Consider the following 25,782-nt stretch of genomic DNA (forward strand, 5'->3'; position numbering starts at 1 on the left):
AGGTAAAGGTAAAGGGACCCCTGACCATTAGGTCCAGTCGTGGCCGACTCTGGGGTTGCGGCGCTCATCTCGCTTTATTGGCCGAGGGAGCCGGTGTACAGCTTCCGGGTCATGTGGCCAGCATGACTAAGCCGCTTCTGGCAAACCAGAGCAGCACATGGAAACACCGTTTACCTTCCCGCGGGAGCGGTACCTATTTATCTACTTGCACTTTGATGTGCTTTCGAACTGCTAGGTTGGCAGGAGCCTTAAAAACCAAATCAGGATTTATTCAAGTTACTCAAAACTTTTCTTTAAAGCAGGTTCTGTTATATGAAGGCCACAATAACACAAAATAAGGATAGCCAAGTTGCCTTACTTATATAGTATTTCATGAGAAATGAGACACAGAATTGGCAAACTGATGCAAAATATTTATTCCAAGTTAGTTATCTTTGTTGCAGTAGTTTTCCCCCTCATACAGACTCAATGTGATAGTCACTTTTTTAAATCTGTAAATAATGTTATCAAAATAATCTTAATCTTTGAAGTCCCACAAAAATTTATATTTTACAATCCACCCTGAATATCAAGGTTGCAAGAACACAAACAATTCCTATATCCAAATATTTTACAGCTGTACCCCCAAAAAAGAAAAAAAACCAAACACGCCTGGTTAAGTGATGAAGCTCCCCGAGCCGCCAAAAAACAAAATAAAAAAGTTCCATGTTATTAGCATTAATTTAACACAATTAGAACTTCCATAGCCATTTTGTCATTGACAATGATTGTTTTAGCACATTATTGCCGCACAGCATTTTGCTATGTGGACGGCAGTATGAGAAGCATGTGGCTGCCCAACTCAGTCCCTTACATCCTGCTGCTGATGAGACTGAAACTATGCCTTGCACCAGAAGGCCATGAGTCACCCATCTGCATGGACTGTTCTCTATGAAGCATAGAAGGGCAAAACCAAAAATAAGCCAATAGCTTTCTTCTTTGGGATATAATTCTTTCCCTTGTGCATGAAGTTTTCAACAATAAAAAGAAACTGAACAGACTTGAGACAGAATAAACTCTGCTTCATTTGAACCCCAAACATTTATGTGCTGAACTACAAACTGAGTTTGCTGGGTTGTTTTGTACTGTGGGTTTTTGTGCCTATTTTCAGGCATCATCGTCTGAAGTTTCACTGCTACTTGTTTCTGTATCCGACTCCTCAAACTCTGTCTTAAAAGTGCTTCTCCAGTGGGAGAATAGTTGACTGTTGCCACGGCCTTGAAGAAATCCATTCTTCCTAAAGCCATTTCTTCTTAGCTGCAGGAAAGAAAGGAAAATGAATTCATATTTGTTTCCCTTTTCCATTCAGAGCTCAAAGCAGAGTACACTCTAATACTATGTACATATAAAACAAAGTCTATATAGGCTTGTCAACATGCAAAAAAATAATTGAGTAGACGCTTTTGCAGTCATCTCACAGGTTTTATGAAATAAAACTGGGAAATGACCAATGCTAAAAGACTGATAATAATATTAAACACAAAAGCTAAACATACCTGCTCTGACTTTATTTGGAACTCTTTGAGCTCATCCTCTGTGAGGGGAAGGCAATTCTCATCATTTTCAGGGTACTCTTGCCACCCCATTGCTTTCAATAACCTAGCAATTTAAAGGAGATGGGGTGGGTTGAGAAAGAGAGGTTGGATTAACAATGGAAGAAAGACCCACCCCCACACACAATGCATACAAAATTGACACGTTTTCTATAGATACTCACCACTGATTTTTACCTGAATTAGTTAAGTTCTATTTAACAAGCATTGTTAACATTGTTAACAATTATTTAACAAGTATTCTTCAGCTGCAAAGGAACATGGGGTGACTTTATGAAGAAGGACCTAGGTAATGAAAGTAAATGATGTGGTTATGAGGGACTGGGGAATGAAAAAGGAATATGGCAGGAATCGGGAGCTTTTTTGTGACAGGCCCACTCCTGAGGGTTAATGTGAGAAAGAACTGGACCAGTGATGGCTAGAGCTAGAAGCCAAGTGGATGGGGTTGCCCCCTTCTCCCTCTCAGGTTATAACTGAGTAGAATACACCTCTTGTATTCTTTATTCATTAGTAAGAAAGCAACTCTTCTTGAGGAATAGTTTTTTTGTGTATGCATGCTGACATGCATGTATTAGGTGCCTGTCAGCATGTCAAAATCTGAGGGGTGATAAATAATGGGGGAAATAATTGTGTCATCTGCCTCTTCCAGAGCAAATGGGAGAAAATGTCTCTTCCCCAACTCACTCTACCTTGTGGCAGCAACATCACTGTCAACAGGGACTCTGTGACAAATGATGGCAAATACACCTTGCTCCCTACTCCTGTTATGAATCATAGAACTGTAGAGTTGGAAGCTATCCCAAGGGTTATCTAGTCCAACTCCCTGCAATGCAGGAATCACAACTAAAGCATCCCTAACAGATAAGGAGCCATTACTCCTATGCCTGCTCTGAGGAAGCAGCACTGCAGCATCAGAGGTTGAGCAATTACTGGGTTCAGGTTTATGCAGGCCTGATCTAGCCGTGACATTAAGTATCTACTGTTGTGCTCAAACAGCTGGGGTAGTGTCAGAAGACTTAATGATTTATTCCACAAAAACATTCTGGTCTTATGTGTGATAGATAGCTATTAGGGAGTTACACCCTTGCCATCACCTTTGAAATAATATGCCTCTGTGCATTATGAGCACCCACTGCAGGACAGCACACTACGCTGCAAGAACAGCATGATCAAACAATAGAAGCAAAAACTGACAATAACTTGTGGTTGGTGATAGAACTTTAAGAAGTTTCAGGTTCTACTTTTACTTCTGACTCTTATTCCACTAATTTATCTACAACGCTGGTAGAAAAAGATTTTCCTTAGCAGTCGGTCTTCCCTCTTACCTGTGTTCTGCTTCTAATGAGTGAGAAAGGTTCTCCCCTTCTTCTAAAGGCAGAGAAAGACCATTCTGGTGACAATTCTCTTCCCAGTTTTCCTTTGGTTCTGGTGTGCTGCCATCCTCCATCTGGCAAGGGAGAAAAAAATAAGTCAAATTGCCTGGTGAAGGCTGCTGAGCCTTTAGATCATAGTATCAAACAACCACTCTTGTACTGCTATCTATCCAATCAAAACCGCACTTGCTATGGACTAAGCCCAGCAAGACTTCAAAACATGCACAAATTGCTCTGTAAGGAGTTTACTTTTGGGGAAATAATCAATATATACCCTGCCTTCCTGACCATAATTAATACTAACAAATTACATTGTAAAAATATTCTTTTTTCCCCAAGATCCCTCTATCTAGAAGCTGTAGTTTCTAGATTGGTTAAGCAAGTCCTACTAATAAGAACACAATCCAGCAAAGTAAAAACACATGTCCAACAGGGTGCTATGTGTACAATTTTCGAGCCTTGATGAATCCTACAATCAGGATTGTGAATGGGTTCCCAACAAATAACTTAACCATGTATTCTGCACACATTGGATCTGGTCCCACAGACATCTGACAAAATGCTTAGTTATAACCTTATTGTAACCAATAAGGTCTTTTGCTTCCAAGATCAGTAGCCAGTACTCTTTAATACCTCTATCACCCTTTATTTCCCAAAAGTAAAAAGACTTTAAAAGCTTTCAATTACCTTAATGTAATTGTGCACAATTACCTTAATGTAATGTGCACAATTATTTTGGGAGTGGGGGAATGAAAATGTCTATACTGTTTTGTGTTATGCACTTTACATTTCTAAAAATTAAATATAGCTTTGTTTTATTTGTTGAAAAAACTAGTATATATAGATTAAAAATGAATTTCTGCAGGGGTTATTCACTAAATGGACATACTGTGCATGAAGAGGACACATATTTTGTTTATACGAAAACTCACTCCTTTAACTATCATTTATCACCTATCTGCACAAGTCAAAGAACAGAACCAAAAATCAAATTCCCATAAAAAGTAGCTGATTACCAGACAAGTCAAACACTTAGAATAGTTGGAAAATACCAGCTCTGCCATACCTTTAACACAGCATTTCATTTCACACTCAAAAATCCCTATTGTTTTAATACTCTAGAAAGAAAAAACGGAGGTGCACCCTTACATCCTCCAATTTGTTGCTCTCATGGCGCTCTGGCAACTCCCCATTCCGGTCATCCTTCAAGGCCTTCAAGAACTCACTCTTCTTATCTGTGGTGCGGCGCATCAGCTTTGTCAAGCGAGAGGAGTTTATTTCAATGGGAGGGGTGATGCTGGAAGGACTCTGTAGAGAGAATAAAAGTGCTGCAAATCTTCCAGAGTTTACTTTTTACCAGAGGGATCCTGTCCTCCCTACCTCATTTCTATTTGTGTCATTTAAGTTGGGTGATCATAAGTATATGTTCACTGATGTTCAAATACTTTCAAATCCAGTTTTTTAATTCAACCTTTCAAGCTTACCTCTTTGGAAGAGGTGAGAACAGAGCCACTGGCCAGTACAGCAGGTTTGGTTACAGACACTGGACTTGTAAAAGCAGAATCACGGCTGGAGGAGAGCGAGCCTGGTTTATGTTCACTTCTGTTAGCTTTCCATTGGCTTGGCTACCATGAGAAGAGAACAAATACAGTAACATTAGGGAGCAAGAAACTGCATAAAAGCAACATCAATAATTAATCTAGTAACTTAATTTTTTATCTTGCTTAAAACTAGACAGTCACCTTGATTACTATTTATATTTTTGTCAGCAGGCTGAAAAAACTGGCACCAGCCTCATCACGGATCCAGGAAAAGGAAAAGGAAAAGGAAAAGAAAGTGGTCGGAGTAATGTAGAAAGTTTCCCATCCCCATTTCTACTTGTGACGGGCTTTGGCAGGCCTTGCTTATTCCTACAAAGAGGTGAGAAGGTGCATTCCCCTGAATGTGTGCAAATAGAGGGGGCTGCATTTATCAAACAAGACACATGTTGTGCATGGTGATTATATGGTAACACCCTGTGTAAAACTGGAAAGGAAGCACTAAGAATTGAAGACAGGGAAAACAAAAGTAGAAGCCAGGAACAGCTGGGGAGAAAGCACACAGAACTGGAGTAACGAGGAAACCTGGCATGTGTCCCAAAGTCACAAGTAAATAGAGATTGTTGAGAGCTTAATACCAAATGTTCCTGTGTCTACTGGTTGTCATAATGCAGCCCTTCTCAGCAAAGGAGAGAGGGCACACCTTCACATTGGGGAGCGGGGAAAAAAGAGAAAAGGAGGGAAGTGCATATAGAACACCAACTCAAGATAACCAGTTTTTTAAAGAAAACTTAACCTTCAACAGGAACCCCATATTTCCATTTACATTCTAATAGTATTGTATAGGCTTAGTACAGCACAATTTAATATTCCCTTAGGTTAGTCAACAGAATGTTAAAACTTCCCCTGCAGTGGTACCTTTACCTTTTATCTGAGTGAACGTATGCATACCTTGGAAGGGGGTGTTGCAGGCTTGGGAACCAGATTTTTGTAGACACTTGGGACAATGGTAGTTGCCTTGTTGCCATTTGAAAGCTGAGGCCCTGGTGACGTAAATGCAGCTGAGAAGGCAGCAGCAGGATCTTCTTTTGAAACCTTTTTGATGACCAGCATCTTGGTAGGTTGCTTGGCACTAGGAGGGTTTTCTAGTAAAAGGGGTGGGGAAGAGAAACACACCAAATTTTCATTAAAAATGCAGTTCATCCCTAGTTCAAATGGGAATGGATGGTTTTATAGACACTACTTGTTACAGGAAGGCAGAAACATAGTCTTCAAGAGTTACAAGTTCACTCTTTTCTCAGTCCAGTTATTTTAGCACCTGCTCAAACAGGAAATATTTGGTGACAGCTCATCATATAGGACAGGATCTGAGAAGGACTAGTCTGGAAATGTAGTTAACAAATAGATTTATTTTAGGTTTTCAACTAAGATATTCAGTTCAAATAAAGCCCATTTCTAAAGGACAGTGCTTTATATAATTGCAATCTGATGAAACAAGTTATATTCACTATTCTTCCATGAGAGTCTTTGGAGGGAACAAACCTGGACCAGTAGGAATTATCAGTTGTGCATATTGTTACAAGCTCATCTTTACGCCCAATATAGTTTAGATGAGCTCTAAGATGCAAGTAGCTATGCTTAGCTTAGGCTTCTCACAAAAAGTCTTGACTTTCAATTAGTATGTTCCATTCTGGCTATATGTCTGTAACCAGTGGTATGCATAGGGCTTAACAATTTTAAGGACTACTTTGGATGTTACATAGCTGAACATTGGTACAGTAGATGTGTGATTAATGGTTAGTAGATGACATGGGCTGGTTTGGGCATTAAAAAGAATCCATAACTCATTGAATCAAGTCCTTCCTTTACTATGTGGCTTCTTAAGGCTCAGGGCTCAAGCATCACTCTCTTGCTTGTGCCATGTGTCTGGTGGTTTGGATGAGGGATGGGAAACACAGCACTTTCCACATTGCTGGAAAGAACTGGAGAAGTGCTCTAGATACTGAATGGGCAGAATTTAAATGTCTAGGATGCTGAATGTCAAATATGATGGGGGTGGGGGGAGAAGAGAAGAGAACATAGACATTTCTTGGTGAGACCCAAGGACTCTACAACTCTACCACTAAATATCCAAGGCATCTTTGAAAATACTAAGATTCAGCTCAATCTGCTTCAGAATTCATGGGATTGAAAATGGAAAGACAATTTATATATTTTACTAAGAAGATGCCTGTTCGATGACGCCTCAATACCTACCCCAAACACCAGATGGAGTCCCAACTGGTTTACTCTGGCTGTTCTGTTTTCCAGCTTCTGGATTCAATGATGGCTAGAAAACAAAAAGAAAAACATACGACTTACTATGATACAGAATTTTATTAACTCCAATTTCAAGTTACTTAGCTAGGACTATGTTTAAAAACTTAATTTAATTTAATTTAAATTCAACATTATTCTCTCACAATTTATATACCGACATCTTGACAATGTTCCTTTGCTGTTGTACTTAATTACTCTGCAAACCAGTGTGAGCAAATAGCAAATTTATTAAAGAACTAGGTTGGAGATACAAATAGGTTTAAGTGAAGCAGATGTACTGCATTAAAAGATGATTTAATTTTTTATATAGTCTAAACATGGAATAATCAGTATGTCTAATCAGCATCTAGCCTTAGGGAGAGCTGTGAGTTGGAAGGAGGAAGAAACTAAAATGATACTGGTTGCCCAACTGGCACATGGTAGGAACTTCCCATTTATCCAAAGAAAGGAGTTTTCCTTTGAACATGTAAGTGGACACATGTTCTGGATACATCTCTGGGGGCAGAGCCTTCACACATTATGCAGTTTGGGGAAACACAGATGCATGAAAGCATAGAAGAAATCAGTGCTTGTGAAAAATCAGCAGGAAACCTTGTTGAAAACACAATACTGTACACTTACAAAGTCTTCCTCCTCAAATTGCAGTTTCTCCTTTTCTTCCTTTTCCTCCCTCGTCTCAGCAGGTGGCTTTTCCTGAAAGGCTGAACCCTTTCGGGAGTGGAAATTGCCATTCCAGTGGCGATGGGATCCAGTTCCTCCTCCTCCTCTTTGATTCATGCCATCATGGCCTCGTGAAGAACCATACCAGCCAGGTTGATTGCCAGCTAGCCCAACATGAACTCCTTTAGAAGCACCAGAGTCCACAGAATCATGACGGTGCAGGGAAGGCTGATGCCAGCAGTCTGCATGAGAGGAAGGTTGTTGTATGAATAAAAATAGTCAGTACCTAAAATATCTGCCATAGTACAGATCTCTAATGAAGCCAGCGTGCAACAACAATGCACTTTGTCAGGGGTTGGGAACCTCTGGTGCGGGAGACAATTTGGACCTACAATGCAGCCCAGCTACCTCTGGCAAATCACACCTATCTATTTCCCTCCCCTCAATGTCATATGCAGCTATTGAAGTGGCTTCAATGGAACAATTAGAAGCAAGTTCATCATTGTTCCCTTGCCGAAGCAGGGCACACTCTAACCATCCATCAGTTGATTTTTATGGAAACACCATAGCAATCCTGGAACAAATCTCTTTGATGGCATACTGGGAGTGCTCTTTCATAGAGGCACATCACCTCATTGTGATAGTGGGTGACTGACAGATGGGAGACCCTGCCCAAATTTGGCCTGCAAAGTGTAGGGCAGAAACAGATTTGGCCCACCTGGGGGAAAGGTCCCCCATCCCTGCTCTATGTCAGTTCAGAATATCACCCTTACTACTCCAACCAGATCTTGGGATTACAGCCTTTATTATGAAGTCCAAGTGAACAATATACCCTAACCATTCTACCATACAAGCAATGACATTATAGTCTTCTATCACAGCTGTCTTCTTGACGTTTGCTTAAGTATGCCAACAAACTCCTAGCACATCATGAAAAATCAGAATACTACCTACGGAGTGCTCACAGTTTGCTCTCTCATAGGAAACAATTGTTACAAAGTCCTGGGTAAGTTGAAAACCTCCACACTTTTATCTCAGACAATCAGGTTTTTCAAGCATTTAAATGTTTGCAGCACCTAAGTGAGTAATAAAACCTAAGACCTAAGACTTGTGTGTACAAGTTCTAGTATGAGCCCTTTTATATACCTCCTGCAGTTCTGAGGGGACCATTATTAAAAAAGCCATCAGAGGAGTTGTGGCGTCTCCGGCTTACTCCAAAGCGGCCCTCTCCCCGAGGAAGATGCTCTCCGTGCTTCTCAAGAGTGGTTCCAGGGGCCTATTAAGGAAAAAATAATAATCAAAACATGCAAAGACTCTGGAATTGTGAGCTCCGCATGCATTTTCAGGAGTTTATCAGACTGTTTCCTACTTTGTTCAAAAGTGATATTCCAGTGACCACCAGAACCAACCAACAAAGCTATATTTGGTATATATGTACCAGCTTCAGCCACACGTTTGCAATTGTGTAGAATCTGCTCCTTCCTTGATTCCTTTTAAATACACTGTGACAGCAAATTATATCACTATTATTTCAGAGTAACAGATTGATCAACTGTCAAACAGTTTAGGACCCATATTGGAAAATGGCATTTAGATTCTTCATTTATAAGAAGCCACTGAAAGTGCACATTGAGTGCATTATAATAGTTCTATGCATTATGATAATCCAATCTGGATATTGTCATTAATTATTGCTACCAGTTCTGTCCTAACCAGGAATGGGAACTGCTGGTGCACCTATCAAAACTAACAAAAAGCACTTCTGGCTATAGCTGCTACTGGGCACACAGGAGCAATGTCACACCCCCATGCTGCACATTTGAATCTTAATGGTAAATACAACCGTATCCAAATTATATATACAGTGGTACCTCTAGATACAAACGGGATCCGTTCCAGAGCCCCGTTCGTATCTAGAAGTAAACGTAACTAGCGACAACGCATCTGCGCATGCCGCTTTTGGCCGCTTCTGCACATGCACGTGACGTCATTTTGATCGTCTGCGCATGCGCAAGCGGCGAAACCCGGAAGTAACACGGTTCGTTACTTCCGGGTTGCAGAGGAGCGCAACTCGAACACGCTCAACTCAAAGCGTCTTCAACCCGAGGTATGACTGTATACTCTTACAAGGGGCTCCCAGTAGTCTGGCTTCCAGGACAACACCAGCTTAGCTTCAGTCATATTTTAGCATTTGTTGTTCCCAGAACATCCACTTTGTCCCTCAGGGCACATACTTTGCCCACATATTAATTAACAATTTTGTGTGTTACTGTAATGGTAAATGTTTGTATTTTCTCTGTGCGTGACTTTGAGAGACTGGCTGTTCCAAACCAGGGGTAGAGAACCTTTTTCAACCCGAGGTCTACATTCCCTGAGAACCTTCCAGGGGATGCATGCCAGTGGTGGGTGGCACCGGCCAGAGGCAAAAGTGCATGGATCAATTAATGTAACTAGAATAGGCTACATTGCAGCCACAGAAAACGCAAGAGTTTAAACCAACCCTTCCCAATGAAACAAAAAACAGTTTGAAGAGGGCACTGGTTACATTTAAGTTTTGCAGCTTTTCCCATGTCATGACGACAGATCATTAGTGACAAATTGTCCAAAAATGCAATTTGTATGTTAGTTTTTTTTAATGCAAGCATTAGTTTGACAAATGGGCTATCAACTCTGGTAGCAATGTCCTACCCTTTTATTGTTGATGCACTTTTAATGCGGGCTCAGTATGGCCAATATAACTTAACTATTTTACAAAGCCATGTATGCATTTCATAATCAAATAGGCAACCTGGCCATAACTTGTCTAAATGTTATTGAAGAGTTTGATCCAAGATTCAGTCGTTTACCTTAGCAGACTGTGGTGTAGAGAAGTTAAGCCAGGCAGGAACAAAGTCATGCTGCGCCATTTAGGTCCAGTGTCTCTCCTTCAATAAAGCGAGGCATCAAACCTCATGGCCAGGATCTAAGACAAGATGAAGAACACATATCCACTGTCAGCCCTTCCCAGAGCAAAGACAACACAGCAAAGACAGGTCTGGGCCTGCCCCCAACAGCTTGGACAGCAACTCAGTATCTTTCCAAGAGCTAATTGAAGGATATACAACTTGATACAGATCCATTCTGAACTACTGTAGTTCAATGGCTCCTGTTGATTTCCACCCTCCATGCTCAATTCAAACCAATAAAAGTAGAAACTGAGCTCCATCAACCTTTATAGTTTCTGCTGGGAACTAGAAAAAGTTGATGAAGAATTCAGTATTAATTTCCCCTCCAGCATATTAGTATTTCACTCATGTCTCCCTCTGTACACTATAAATCATGGGTAGGCAAACTAAGGCCCGGGGGCTGGATCTGGCCCAATCGCCTTCTAAATCCGGTCCACGGACGGTCCAGGAATCAGCATGTTTTTACTTGAGTAGAATGTGTGCTTTTATTTAAAATGCATCTCTGGGTTATTCGTGGGGCATAGGAATTCATTCATTCCCCCCCCCCAAAAAAAATAGTCCGGCCCCCCCACAAAGTCTGAGGGACAGTGGACCGCCCCCTGCTGAAAAAGTTTGCTGACCCCTGCTATAAATCTTTCACAATAAGCATGTTTGAACTGTATCATGGCTTTTCCATGAGCACATAACAAGAAATCCACAGTCAACAATATCCCATTTCCCATTTTGTCTGAACTGGGAAACTCTTCAAACTTCTTCAGTTATCTAAAGGAGTGTCACGTGGAGGATGGAGCAAGCTTGTTTCCTCCTGTCCCAGAGGCTAGGACCCAAACCAAAGGATTCAAGTTACAAGAAAGGTAATACTGGCTAAACATCAGGAAGAACTTTCTGACAGTCGGGCTGTTCAACAGTAGAAAAGACTCTCTTGTAAGGTGGTGCATTCTCCTTCATTGGAGGTTTTTAAGCAGAGGTTGTATGGTCTTCTGTCATGCTTTAGTTAAGATTCCTGCATTGCAGGGGTTGAACTTGACGACGCTTGGGCCCCTTCCAACTTACGATTCTATGCTTCTAGACACCATCTGAAGGCAACCTCAAGCCATAGCTTCAAATACTGGTGAGTTCCAAAGCTACTAAACAGGATATTATTTTTAACTAAAGACTTCCCTGTTCTTTGCCACCTCATGCAAAGACAGGAAAGGAGCAGCTGCATGTGGGTGCACAAGACTTCTTATTTCTTCATATTAAATCAAGATATGATCATTTGAACATACCTGTTGTGAAAGATCACAAACAGAGATGGAAATGAAGGCGCAAAGATTGTGTGTTTTCATATAGCTATAAACAAAAGAAGTCCCACAATGACTTACCTAGTCCGGCCTCTGCAGTCCACCACTCTCACTTTTAGCACTTCTCTTGGTTCTCCAGATTTCTTCCTTCTCCAGGGTGCACCTATGCCAGCTTTGTGGCAAGGGTGAGTCCCAAAGGAAGCACGAGAAGCCGCACTTCGTGCCGACTGCACCCCTCACCCCTCTAGCTGCTCATCTTAATTGCTCTCTGCACTTATATGAGAAAAAAAATACCTAAAAGGGAGTGTGCATTTTTGAAAAGCCACAACTACATTCACCTCATTAATTTTTCTGTTGTTGTTACAATGCTATGCAACTCAGCTTTTACATTACAACAGGACTTATCAGATATGCACAGCATTCAGAAAGACACCATGATTAATGGTGAACTCCACAAATCCACTTTGTTCATCTTCTGCAACAACTTGATTTGGAATGGGGGCGGGGAGGTGGGTGGCAGGACCATGAAGTATCTTGCAAATTCTGAAAATGTGTGTTAAAACTTATATTTGTAGAAGTTCTAAAATGCAAGACTCATCTTCACCACTTTTATAGTTGCTTAAAAAGTTGTTAGCATTCTTAAAACTGTATCTTGAAAGGATTTTCACATAATGTAACTTAATTTTCCTTGCTGAGGAACTAAAAGCAACTTGATGAAGAGGTAAGATTCACAATGATTTCTGTCCTATTGTTGCTGTGAATGCATTCAATTAAAGCTAAAAGTAAGGGGCTAAGCCAGAAAATAATCTCTCCCTGAACTAATTTAGTTGAGTTGTTGCTTTTAAAAAGAGAAAGTTGGTGTATTATAATGAATTTGGGTGATGATCTTCTGAAAAGTGCAGAATTCACGAAGTATTCTCTGAAAGAAAGACAGTATTACCTATCAGTAAATGAAGCAAAAAGGATCCAAAAGCTCAATAACATATAAGTTTTCCATGTCTTCTTCAGTTTCTACATGAAGCAAGCCAGTTTTTAAGTTACCTGTGGTTATTTTCAATCAACACCCTATTTCAGCATTTTTAACTTGAAAGTTATCCTATTTGTACCCCATCCGTCCATGTATTACCTTCTTTTGTCTTCATAAAATAGCTTCATGAAGTAGGTTAGGCTGAGAGACTTTACCACCCACAGTGGCTGGGGCAACCCAGTCAGATAGGCGGGGTACAAATTATTATCATCATAATCATTATTATTATTACCACCATCAAAGCTACCTTGTGAGCTTCATGAATAAGGATTTGAACTCCAAAACTCCAGACATACCTACTTTGTAGGTGCCGCCATGTTGAAACACAGGTCTGCCAACATGCACTACCAAGAGAGGATACAAATAACACTCTCTAATTGCAAATTCACTAAATATCGACAAAAGCCCCAAAAAAGGGCCAGAAAGAAACAAAAGGAAAGTTGTCTGCCTGCTCAGAGGGAACCTTGAGGCTTGCAGATATATAAAAAAAAACTCTTTACAAGGCGGCAAAACCCCCAAAGTCAACCAAAAGAGGACTGAGCACAGTCAATACTATGCAATGCTGATTATGTAAATCTAGCTCAGAAAAACTGTTATGAAAGGTTTAGATTTTATTACCTACCAAACAACCCTCACTAATACAGTGTCTATAATTAATCAACCCTAACAACTACTAAGCTATGACTTATTTGACATTGGAAGCACACATACACACCACAGAACACTAGCACATCACTAAGGATGCTATGCATTTTAGAATTTAAAAATTCCACGTTCCGTTGATTTATCACCATTGCAGAAATCATAGGCCTAGAATCACAAAAGGTAAATTATGGAAGGTTTCCTACTGGTCAAAAAGAAACCCCAGAACAGCAGCATTTAAGGTATTCTGCATAGCATTCATTTCTTTAAGTCCTGAATTTCTCTTGGATACATACTTCCTGTAAAGTTATATTTGACTGGAGAACTGGGCCCAGGCTAACAAAATGAACTTCAATAGGGACAAATCTAAGGTTCTGCACTTAGGCAGGAAGAACCAGATGCACAAATATAGGATGGGGGACACCTGGACTACTAGCAGTAAATGTGAAAAGCATCTAGGGGTCTTGGTGGACCACAAGCTTAACATGAGTCAACAGGGTAATGCAGCAGCAGCAAAAAAAAAAAGCTAACACTATTCTAGGCTGCATCAACAGAAGTATAGTGTCCAAGTGAAGTAATAGTACCATTCTATTCTGCCTTGGTCAGACCACACCTGGAATACTGTGTCCAAATTCTGGGCACCACAATTTAAGAAGGAAGTTCACAAGCTGGAACATGTGCAGAGGGCAACCAAGATGATTAAGGGTCTGGAAACTAAGGCTTACAAGGAGCGCTTGAAGGAGCTGGGTATGTTTAGCCTGGAAAAGAGGATAGGTGATATGATAGCCATCCTCAGATATCTTAAAGACTGTCACGTGGAAGAGGGAACATGCTTGTTTTCTCCCTCTCTGGAGGGTAAGACTTGAACCAATGCCTTCAAGTTGTCAGGAGATTCTGGCTAAACATTTGGAAAAAACTTTCTGACAGTAAGAGCTGTTTGGCAGCGGAACAAACTCCCACAAGAGGTAGTGGACTCTCCTTCCTTGGAGGTTTTTAAGCAGAGGTCGAATGGCCACCTGTCATGGGTGCTTTAGCTGAGATTCCGGCATTGCAGGGGGTTGGACTAGATGACCCTTGCATCCCTTCCAACTCGATTCTATGATCTCATAAAGCTCAATGTGGAGCTATAATCATGGCAAAGAAGTTTATATTCTCTAGTCCAGCCTTTTCCAGCCTGATGCTCTCACGACATTTTGGACTACAATTGCCATCATCCCTAATCATTAGCTATGCTAGCTGGAGCTGTAGTTGGGGGTGGAGGGGGCTCCAAGTCAGGGAAAGCTCCTCTAGCCTGATTCAAAAAGTTCTATGTCAAGATTGACACATTATTTTTAAAAGAATCACCGATTTAATATCCTGACCCCATAATTACTATGCTGGGAATGGGAAATCTGTGGTTCTCTAGATTTTACTGAACTCCAGCTCCCATCACTGCAGCCAGCATGGCCAAGAACTGTGGTCCTCTAGCAACACCTCCTCATGCAAGTCCCCAGTGAACTGATAACTTCTTTTATTGATTGGGGCAGGAAGGGAGGTTAGCGATCCATTCACCTCTCTCCTAGATGGGAATTCAACATTATTTGGCAAGAGACATTCACACACACACACACACACACACACACGCCTTCTCAGGATTCAACTCAAACCAGAAATGTTGATTTCCTGGAACATATCCTGATGCCCTAAGTTGAATAGATTCCAATTTAACATTATTAAAGTAAACAAAACTAAAAAGATAGGTTAGTTTTACCTAATGAAGTATCTCAAAAAATAATAATTAAGAAGATGAACCCTGCTGAATGAGACCAAAAGTTCATCAACACACCATTCTGCTCCCAAGAGTATTTGAACTTAAATATATGATGGGGTTAGAGGGAATCAAAACACTAAATGTGATTTAGATGTTAAATCCAAACAAATGCAAAGCTTTTCAGATTTTTATTACAATACTTTTATTTTTGACATGACAACACACTGTAGTTCACACATCACACTGCATACTTAATGTTTATTGTGAACATGTTTTGCTGGGCTGTTGTGTTCTCTCTGCTAGCACAAGTAGAAACAAAGCATAATTCACAAACCATGGTCTGTTTGGGAGTGAAATAAATAATAATTCCCAATTCAGATGCAATACTAAGCCAGGGATCATAGTTTGCTTCCACTGTGCCCTAGAAGGGAAATGGTAACAGGCCAGAAAGGTATGCTCACAGTAAATCATTAAGTATACCATTAAGTATGCCATTTACAAAGGCAGGAATGTAAGGCCAGCAGCACTTCCCTTATACCAGGCATCCCCAAACTTGGCCCCCCAGCTGTTTTGGGACTACAACTCCCATCATCCCTAGCTAACAGAACCAGTGGTCAGGGATGATGGGAATTGTTGTCCCAAAACAGCTGGAGGGCCAAGTTTGGGGATGCCTGTCTTATATAGTTTAAATTTTAAGTAAAAAATGCACTGAAAATGTAACTTGATTTTAGCATGCTCAAAAGCCTGTGGATGGAACTCAGTTATATTTTACTCACAGTAGACCTGTTGGGCTAAGTAGTTCTGCTAGCTAGCAGGAGCCAACACAAGGGTTTCTGCTGGTGCAATGAGGCTTACCCACTCTCATCCACCTGCACCACCCTCACAATCATTCAATCATGAAAGCAGAGATGCCCATTACTCTGCATTTAGAATAACTAGTCACAGTTGCTATATTACCTCAGCATCAGAGGCAGAATGCCTCTAAAAACCAGTTGGGTGGATCACAAGTGGGAGTGCATCATAGCACTCATGTCCTTTGGGTGGGCTTCCATCTGTTCGCCACTTTGAGAACACAAAGCTGGATTATATGGACCCCTATCTGATCTGACAGGGCTCCTCTTATGGTTTAAATGTGCTGCGTAGAGCAAAGCATTTGGTGTCAAGACTAGGACCCAGCTGAAAGCCCAGATTGGAATGTTGGATTTGGTATGCAAGGAGTGGGTGAGCTACAAGACGCAGCAAACATTTAAATTGTTTGAAAAAAATACAGAACCCTTTTCTAGATTCTGATTAGTCATCTTCTCCTGATCTGTGTTACACATAAGCATCTCCCCCACCTCTTTTTCCTATACAGAGTGTAGCTTAAGTGCCGCAAGATAAGGTTGTAGCCCAACTTCAACTTTTCCTTCAGAAGTGAGGATCCTTTGAAGGAAAACAAGGACAAGTAGAATGTATACCATATACCTTTAGATTCGATTATACTGTACTTTTTTCTTGCTTCCATTCCTAAAGTTAGGGTTTTTTTTGTCCTATTGTTCAATTATTGTGTTTCTGGGTGTGTACTTGTATTTTAGTTGTTCAAAAATGTCAGTATTATTAATAGAAAAGCACATTGCAGTGCTGTGTCATCTATCACTACAGCTCTCTAGCAGAAACAGATCCATGGATAACTAGTATTTACCCTTCTAGCAAGTAACAATTGAGAATGAATGACGTAATATACTTGTCTAAACTAAAAGTGAAAGTTAGTACACAGTATAATTCAGGAATTTAACATTACAACTCTTGGGAGGAAAAGTTATTCACTTAACTCAAATGCTAAAATTATTTTCCTTTCAGCAAAGTTGCAACTGGGTTCTATTTTGGGATAAAAGTTCCAAGCTATTGGCTCAGCTTACTAGAGGTTTGACTGAGAAGCAAAGCAGAGAAGGGTTAAATTAACACAATGCAGTTACATGTAAATCTGCAAATACCTGTGCATTTATTAAAGACCTAACAGATGTTACCATAGACACTGATTAACCAATAGAATTGAGAACAAAAAAGGTTGTGTAATCCCCTTAGAACAGCCCTTACTTGTAATGTTTTTAGTACTGTCCTTTCTAAAGAGTTTTAAAATGGCTATTTGCATGTCTGGCGGCTTTGCAATTTATATCTAGTGAAACACTATGAAATCATGCCCCCTTCAAAAACGTAAACGTATATAATATTGCAAGTTTGTATGCCACATCCATATTATAGTGGTCAAAATCTTGTATGTAAATGTTAATTAAAGGAACCTACTGTCCCAGGGAGCCTCTCAACAATCTGACAGATAAGCTATCACTCATCAGTCTGAAAGTTAGCAATATGACAATTCATCCATCTCATTACCTCCTCGAGTGCCTTACTTCAATGCTTCAAAGGTTTGTCAAACCACAACTTCACAGGAAACTGTGACTTAAGTGCAACTAATAAACCAATATGGCAAACAGCTGAGTGTGCAGAAGAGCCTAGTTTACTCTAGAAAACTGCATGTTTTATGCATTCAGCTTTCTAATCACTGATGCATACAGTTACAGCTCAATGTTTGTTAGGTATACACAAATTACTGAGTGATTCACATGGGATTTACTATCTAACAAACAGAAATCTGCAAAAAACCAGTCCAGATTCCATTAATTCTACCCAATCATGATTAGTTACTATGTTCTCAATTAAAAACACAGTTCATCCTACTTCTTCCGAAACCTAATTTGCTCCATATATCTCTTGATTGCATAACTTCCAATGCCATGTGTAGTAGTTCTTTGCTAGTTAGTGCTACATTGCATTTTCCCATATAAATGCATTCTGAGCAATGGAATTCTGTATTGGAAGGCACTGGTAGGCAAAAACACTCGGATGTGCTGTTCAGCCACATACTAAGACTTACTGGCCCAATAGGTCACAAGCAGCACTAGCATCTGGACCATCAGAACTTGAAGGATTGAACTTATTCCCACACCAAAGAAAACATCTTCATATATTAACAATTTTGAATTTGATCTTTCAGTTTAGTATGGCAGAATGTATTTATGATGAACCAATGTAATCAACTAACACTGCTTCAGTCTAAATCCTAGTCTATTTTCAAGCACAGAAAAAAGGAGCAACAGCAGTCTGGCCCAACTCATGTAGAACAGAGTACAAACATTTCACACCACATCTTTTCACCTTCTACAAAAGCGAACAACAGCCCTTACTTCCATCCTTAGGATGACAAAATTCAAACTGGTATGGTCAACCCTGATCAATAAAAATTTCAAAAGGTATGTGATTAATATAACCTGCAGAGCAGAGGCAGTGACTGAAGGCCAAACTAAATGTTAGGAGGGGAATATGGGATTCATCAGATCATTATGCGATTGTTCGCCTAATGAGTGATTTTCTAGGAACGCATTATGTTCAGATAATGGGATCTGCATGTATTACTTCCGAGAAAGCGTCAAATCAAGTAACTGTCATGTTAAATCTGAAATTTGAAGCCATGTACTGGAGATGGTTCTTCCACCTTCATTTCCTTCCACTGAAACCTTGAATATGGTTGATTAGATGGAAGAAGGTGATTTGGCGGGATGTTCTTAGGTGGTTCAGACAACTGCTGCAGTGCTATGATTTACACCAGTGGTTTTCAGATTTTTATTTTATGGGAACCCATTCTGCACCAACTTATCTGCTGAGGAACTCCTGTGTCCTATAAAGAGTTATGGGGCTTTTGACACCCAGCTCTGTCAATTCCTGATGAAGCACTGCTGTCTTGGTACTTGGCAGAGAACCAATAAATTGTAACTAGATGGAAGTGCTGTTGGTGGGTGGCTCATCTGCCCAGGAAGGTGCTGTTCAACCAGTTCTGAAAAGGATTTCACTCTCCCTGAAGGATCAGGTGTGCATCCTGTGGGTGCTTATGGATTCAACTTTGCCATTTCAACGTGTGATTGCTTCAGTGGCACGTAGTGCATTTTATCAGCTATGCCTGATATGCTGACTGCAACCTTTTCTTGACAAGAGACAGCCTGGCCATGGCTGGTTAATTTCTAGACTGGAATAATGCAATGAGCTTTTCAAGGGGTTGTTTTTGAAGACATTTTGGAAACTGCAGTTTAGACTATTGCAGCTAGACTGCCAACAAGAATGCTATGCAATCATATCTTGCTTGTGTTATTGGTATTGGTATTAACCTTTTAAATGGGAGTGAGAAAGGTCTCAGCCAAAGGGCTGCAGAAAGGGCCAGGTACAAGAGTGGACAGAATATCAAATACAAGTCTTACCTTCCAGTGTTTGAAACAGATTTGAAAGCTAGGAGCTAAATGGCACCTTAAACCTAGGTTATGGGTGCAACAACGGAATGCTTTTTAAGTAACAAGAATACAAAGCTGAAAATGAGTGAACTGCAGCTAAAATATTATGTTCATTTTTCACATGGTCTAGTCCTTCCCTTGCCCACCCCCCTAATATTCTTAAGAGGGTCTCTTCTCCAGTTTTCAGAGAGTAGCTGGAAGTGGGGAGTCAGAAAAGGTCCTCCCTTCCTTCCACTGCAATTTTAATCTGAAATCTTAGGCGTAGTACTGCACCCAGAGCTCAGAAACTGCTCACACTAATAAAATTTCCTGTCCCACAATGCGCCTAAAACAATGGGAGTTTCGAACACTGTTACCTTCGTACAGTAGGCTACATTGTGGCCACAAAAATCATATATTTCCATTCACGCAAGAGGGTGTATTTCTATATACAAACCGCAGGTGCCCCTGGAAAGTGTGTAGTGTAAACGGTATCTCCACACATGTGGGTTTATACACACACACACACACACATAACGTGCATCAAAACAACAAGTATTTCACTAGTAGCTTAATATGTCCCACATGAATCTACTAAAGCTTTTGTGAAACCGTTGAAAATCAGAACTACAGGTTAACATACGAAGAATTTACCCTTTGTACACTGAAACAAGAGAGGCATCACTACTGATATCATTGTGAAGTGGGCCATTACTAGACTATTATTATTTTTGCCATCCATAATGCCACACATATAAGCCATGGCTCAACTGTAATTTGATCACTGAGTTGCTTCATCCAAGTCAACATATTGGTTGCTGAACCCATATTAATTTGTGCATACTTTATACATGGGTGATGTTCAGAGGATGATCTTGGCTTAGTAAATCAAGATTTACACAAGTTTCAGGCACTCACATGCAACCATTTCACCTCTTCCTTTGCACAAATGAGCAAGCCAGGAAGCTGCAGCCGACAGCTTCTTGATACATTCACACTTGGAACTAGTTAATGCAGTGACCACCTTAACACCATGGCTTCATACTGTGGTTTGTTTGAAAGCCGTAACTATGGCTCTTGGTCTGGATGCAGCTTCCAGGCTGCTTCACTCTGGTGAAGGAAGGAGTGAAATGGCTGTGTGTGGATGCTGACTCTTGTTTGTATCTCAGGTTAATACAGATGTCTATCAACATCAAATGGTGATGACCATCACAACACATATATTTATCCATAAACAAAGTCTAAGGTGACCAGTTCCACTGCCGCACTATTTAAAACTTCCCAAGCTTTAAAATGTTCTGGGTTGTATCCGAAAAGATCATTGCACAAGTGGAATGGCTTTCATTCATATACTTCTCCTCCCCCCTCCATGCACCCCCACCTCCCCAACCCACTACCTCAGATTTGGGGGTCATGAGGAGGAGACGTTCCACTGCAGGAGCAGAAGTCATTCTATTTATCCAATGGTTGCTGGATTCAACCCATAATGGGCTGCAAGTAAGCTCCAATTTTGGTATGGGCAAGTTTAAATGCCTGTACAAATACATAGCTATTTTGGAGATGAAATTATTTGGGTATAAACACCATACATTGTTAAATAAGTGGTCTTGAGTCTCCCCCTTTTAAAACAAATAATGTATTATAGTTCTAAAATGAAAGCAGTCTGTTTCAATATATTCTTTAAAGTCGTGTCAGACAAATTGAAGACAAGTCAGCCATTTTACACACCTAACCATTTTTTTGTAATTCAGTTACACCTGAACCTGAATTACTACTTTCCATATTTCCAAACACACACAGCTGTAAAATATCTGTGTACACTCCAGAAATTAAGCCAATGAAAGATCTGCATTAATTGTTCGTAGCATCTATTACATACTTTTAAAATCTTTTTTTAAAAAAGTGTGCTATGAGTGAATCCCGTGTTTGATTAAATACATAGTGGAATTCACCCTTCACAGAGTTTCTCTTTATTATCTAGAACAGAATTTTCTTTCCACCATGAATCAAACATATTACAGTCTTTCAAAAAGAAAGCTTAGATTTTAAGACCATCACAATTTAATTTTTTTGCATTTCTTCTTCTGACCTAATACGGTACTTGAAACTATGTTACAAGGCCGTATTTATACCATTTTACAAAAAAATGTGATAGGCCCCATATGCACAGTACACACGTTTATTTCAGAAGTCTTTCTCCATTTTTAAATAGGGCTTGTTCTATTTATGTTCTAGATACAGGATGGCAGTTTATGCTTTGGTTTAGGACTGCCATTGGGGAAAACAAGGCTGTTGTGCCTTTGACATTAGTACCTCCACAGCTGATTTCCCACGGTAAGCATGAGGTTGCTCAGGGGCAGAAAATGTATCTTCATTTTCTCTAATTTTGTGCCATGCCATTCCCCCGTGGCTGCCATATTGTAACTGGCACCATCAGCATTCTCTCAACATTCAAAATGGTCCAAAAACGTTGGCGACCCCTGATATATGGTTATGCTACAAGTACCTGAGCTTAACATTATTAATGACAAATTAGTAACATGCTGCAGCCTACTGTAGGAGACATGTTAGGAGCCCGGAAAGAGAATAAAAATTAGGCAGTCTCATCACCTTTTTGAAGAAATGTGTGCCCTAGAAATGCATTACATTGGTCTCAATCTAGCTTGACTTTACCATATAGTACTCAACTATTTTTACAGCTAAAGGAGTAGGGAAAGGGGAAGTGGAGAGATGGGAAGTATCAAAACCTCTTATCTTTCAAAGTACAGTGTTCTTTCTAAAATACAGAGGTTGCAGCAAAAGAGCAAACTAACATATTTCTTTCACAATCGTCATTCCTTCCCCCTTAACAGTTGTCCATAAGTCAGTAAAGGCTACTAAATACCATGCAAATCAACTGGTGAGGCAATACTGGCTTCTCTTTCAGTACTGTACTTGCTTTGAATGCAACATAGCCATTCTCATCTCTTTCCTTAAACATTAACAAAATTCTAGAAACTTAAATGGAAACCTATCCTCTTTGGGAATTATATTCCAGTTCTGTTCACTCTTCTACTACTAAATGTTTTTGCACTGCTACTCTTGTGTACAGAAATATTGACAATTTGTTACTAGGGCAAAGTTTCTGGAGCAATGAAGTCTTCCAGAGTGGTGAGGCTTACACTCTTCTCTTAATTTACAGTGGCAGAAAAACTAGCAAGCACCAGAATGCCTAAGTGACAAACGAGTTTCTGTATAAGCTTCACTATGTACAAAGCACTTGAGTTTAACTCAGGTATCTAAAACAAAACTGTGCAATAAACCAGTTAGCTCAGAAGTTCCACTACACTTAATGCAGCTTGAAGTTAGTGTGAATAGGAATGCAGACTATTAACTGGGTGGGCATATTTGAAGAGCATTTAGCATGACAATGTTAATATTTTGCAGGATTTAAGAAAATTTCTAATCTTATTTCCACTTCTCATTACAGTAGGGTATATGACAACAGAAGCAGAAATCTGACAACACAACTCAAAATCTAATTAAAAAATCCCCACCCACAGTCGTATCTGTCTACTACTATTAGCAAAAGTGTTAATGTAGCATTCAGTATTTGGACTGTAAGGTTAAATTTCACTTATGGTTGTTGTACAGAAAGGGAGAATTGCAAATGGTAAATCGACTAAAAAGTATTAGCTGACATACAAATAATCCCAAACCCACTAATCTCTTTGAGATACATCTAAAAAAGAACAACATGTGACTCATGCAAAAGTGTGTACAAGTTTATATAAATGAAGTACCTATCAAAATGATTGCAAAATTCTATTATCCTTTCATAATATACTTAGTTCTCATCCTTACCCTGACAATGATCACCCAAGACAGGGGTGCGGAGATTGGGGATTTAATGGAAGATCTATGTGATTTTCAGGAGGTTGGCAACGATTTCTGACTATCAATTGCTTAATAATAGCAAGACGCACAAATCAGATTGCTGAAATGAAGAAAATAGGGTGGCATAGAGCAACAAGGAGTGGATATGTGTGTGGAAGAACTGTCAGCTCAGTTCAGGTCTGGTACTAAAAACAAATTCTTGGGCTCAGATTCTTTAATTTTAAGTATGCCTTTTGCACCCAACTCTGGTTGATGGATCTTGGGGTTCCAGAAAAATACAAAAGTAGAACTTATAAGTCTGGTCTCTTCTCCCACCCCTAAGAAAACACTGGTCACTGGAACTCTTTCTTTCTATTGCATCTAAAAGTCAAACAAGTTACTAAAGTATTATTGATAGCTCTCTAGATGCAAATTCTTACTGACTGTTAAGGTTATCGGGCTGAAGTACTAGTTTAGTACATTCTCTTTAAAAGTTAAGAATTGTTCAGTTTCCTCCAGGCTATCTTCTACATAGAAGGCATATAGACAAATTGTCCTATTTCCCAAGGAATGTTGGTGCAGAACAGTCAAAGCAACTATCCTTTTAAGACACACAACAACTTCCACATTTGCACTAGATTCTATTTAACATTTATAATTTAACTCAGCTACCCAAATTTTAAAGGAAAATGTTTTTACACCCCCCCACACCCAAATAATTTCAAGCAGTATCTAGAGTTATATAGCCAACAGGAAAGACACACAAAGTGCACATTCCATTCAAGCATTAAAAAAATCTACCAGTAACTGCCAGAATCTGACACTACTCCTTACCTTGAGTCATATGCAGCAAAGAAGTATTACACAAGTAGAATACTGTATGCCTTCCTTCTGCCTTAATATTCAAAATACTCTATTTGTACCTCCCTACAAACACACCCACAAGTCAACTCCCTCCTTCTCAGCCTGCTCAGCAAGAACAACAATGCTAGATTTTACAAGGCAGTCTGCATGGAAGGCAAGATATAATTATCCAGTCCTGACACTTGTATATTTGTTCCTGAACACAGAGTCGCTGTTGTTGTTTGGGGCGGGTGTGTGTGAAATAGAAAACGAAAACAGTTCCACAGGGAAACTACGCCAAGTCAAGCATTCTTACTTAAATATTCCTAGTTTTGACCCACCACACTTTACTGTCTCGAGTTGTCCAACAAGCTCTCTACATGTTGTCCAACAAGCCAGCATTTGCCCCCTTTCCTCTAAAGAATAACTCCTCGCACTTTATAAAATCCTGTGCCCTACTCGACAGCCCCCCCCCCCCGCCTACCCCACTTCAGACCCGCCCCCTACCTCAGCCTAGTCTCACAACTGATTTGATCAGCTTCTCCCTCCCTTCCTATACCCACGCTGGAACCCCAAATCCATTTCACCCCCATGCCAACAAATAACAAAACAAAAAAACCCCTCTCCCACCTGCCCTGAAAATCACATGCCACCGACTGCCTGCCCTGGCCACTCCGCACCTCCTGCTCAACTTTGCACTCCAGAGGCCTACCGTAGCCTCCTCCTTCCGCTATTCACTCTTTACTCCAGCTGATCCTTCCTCGCACACCTCCAGTCTCCACCCCTGCCCCCCCAATTGCCCGCGCAGACACCTCCAAGCAGGTCCCCCCATTACCCTCTTATTAGCTATCGCCGCCTCCCTGCCCCCCCCGACCCTTGCCAAGCACCTCTCCGCGATGCCCCTCGTCCCGAGCGCTTCCGCAAACCAACAGCTGCCCCGAGCAACTCTCCCGGCCGCCAAGCGACCCCGCAGGGCCTCCGCCGCCCCCTCGGCTCTTTCCTGCAACAGAACCTCCACTTGTTTATGCTCCCGCCCCCTCGCCTGCTCTGGGCTTCCCCCTGCCCGCTCCCTACCTTACTCTCTCCCCAAAGGCCGCTGGCTGCCGCTCAGCGCCGCCTCAAGTCCAGCTCCTCTTCCCTTCTCTCCACACAAGGCCGTGCTTACGGGACCAGGCCCCACTCGCCCCCTCCCGCCTCACTCTCTGTGTCGCTTGAGTTCCCCACACCGAACCATAACAAAGCTCTGCCCAAAATGGCTGCCCGGCCCAACCCGGCCGGGGGCCGGAGGGGGCGGGGCTACTCACGCGTGCGAAGAGGGGGGGGGAGAGGGGGAAACACACCCACCTGGGCCCAGCCCGTGCCAAAAGACCGGGGCGCACGCGCACTCGCTTTCCGCCGCTCGTGCTCTGGCTCGTCGGAGCCAGGCGAAGTAGTCTTTCGCGTGCCGCCCACCAAAGAGGCTGCTCAGGGCTCTCGCGCGCCTTCCATTTCTGCTCTGCGCATGCGTGAGCGTGTATCCTCCTGGTTGTGTTATCGGAGGCTGCAGGCAAACCAGCCTTTCACAGCTACTTCCGTGATGCTGTGCGCTTTCCCCGCACGCTAACGTCGTGCTGCCCGAATACATTATGGACTTCACTTCTTCCTCCTTCGCCCTTAT

The 25,782-nt window shown here is 41.0% G+C and overlaps 2 protein-coding genes across 9 annotated transcripts in view; one reads left to right on the plus strand and one right to left on the minus strand.

The window, feature by feature from the left end:
* The window catches only part of TMEM69 (transmembrane protein 69), a 37,219-nt gene that overhangs the window by 1,998 nt on the left and 9,439 nt on the right, over nucleotides 1-25,782 (plus strand). The window contains exon 2 of one of the 2 annotated variants that reach the window (XM_083447836.1): nucleotides 4,738-4,885. The gene's annotated coding sequence lies outside the window, so the exon portion shown is untranslated. Of the gene's footprint in view, nucleotides 1-4,734; nucleotides 4,886-25,782 lie in introns of both variants that reach the window. The other variant, XM_083447837.1, reaches the window with a different exon arrangement.
* On the minus strand, nucleotides 393-25,747 carry GPBP1L1 (GC-rich promoter binding protein 1 like 1). Of its 7 annotated transcripts, none has more exons than XM_083447814.1 (13): nucleotides 16,941-17,033; nucleotides 16,087-16,264; nucleotides 11,792-12,629; nucleotides 10,329-10,444; nucleotides 8,629-8,758; nucleotides 7,444-7,724; nucleotides 6,760-6,832; nucleotides 5,455-5,648; nucleotides 4,450-4,590; nucleotides 4,115-4,273; nucleotides 2,918-3,039; nucleotides 1,536-1,638; nucleotides 393-1,296 (listed from the first exon to the last, which is right to left on the minus strand). In XM_083447814.1, the coding sequence occupies exons 4-13, from the start codon at nucleotides 10,386-10,388 to the stop codon at nucleotides 1,147-1,149; spliced, it is 1,413 nt and encodes a 470-aa protein (XP_083303940.1). In that variant the 5' UTR covers nucleotides 10,389-10,444; nucleotides 11,792-12,629; nucleotides 16,087-16,264; nucleotides 16,941-17,033; the 3' UTR covers nucleotides 393-1,146. The 7 variants fall into 7 exon arrangements, with proteins under 7 accessions (XP_083303940.1, XP_083303941.1, XP_083303939.1 ...); XM_083447815.1 differs by adding an exon at nucleotides 12,837-15,723 and having other exon boundaries at nucleotides 15,786-16,976; XM_083447813.1 differs by lacking the exons at nucleotides 16,087-16,264; nucleotides 16,941-17,033 and adding an exon at nucleotides 25,470-25,747.

This window comes from Podarcis tiliguerta, assembly GCF_965153285.1.
Source record: "Podarcis tiliguerta genome assembly, chromosome: 6".
Taxonomy (NCBI): domain Eukaryota; kingdom Metazoa; phylum Chordata; class Lepidosauria; order Squamata; family Lacertidae; genus Podarcis; species Podarcis tiliguerta.

Bases quoted from the DNA above. Each gene is read 5' to 3' on its own strand.
- GPBP1L1 (XM_083447813.1), bottom strand. From the start codon at position 10,388: ATGGCGCAGCATGACTTTGTTCCTGCCTGGCTTAACTTCTCTACACCA. The intron at 7,725-8,628 runs GTATATAAAAGG...CCTCTCATGCAG, and splicing joins TCCCCTCAGAACTGCAGGAG to ACTGCTGGCATCAGCCTTCC. The intron at 3,040-4,114 runs GTAAGGGTGCAC...CTCCCTTGCCAG, and splicing joins AGAGCAACAAATTGGAGGAT to ATGGAGGATGGCAGCACACC.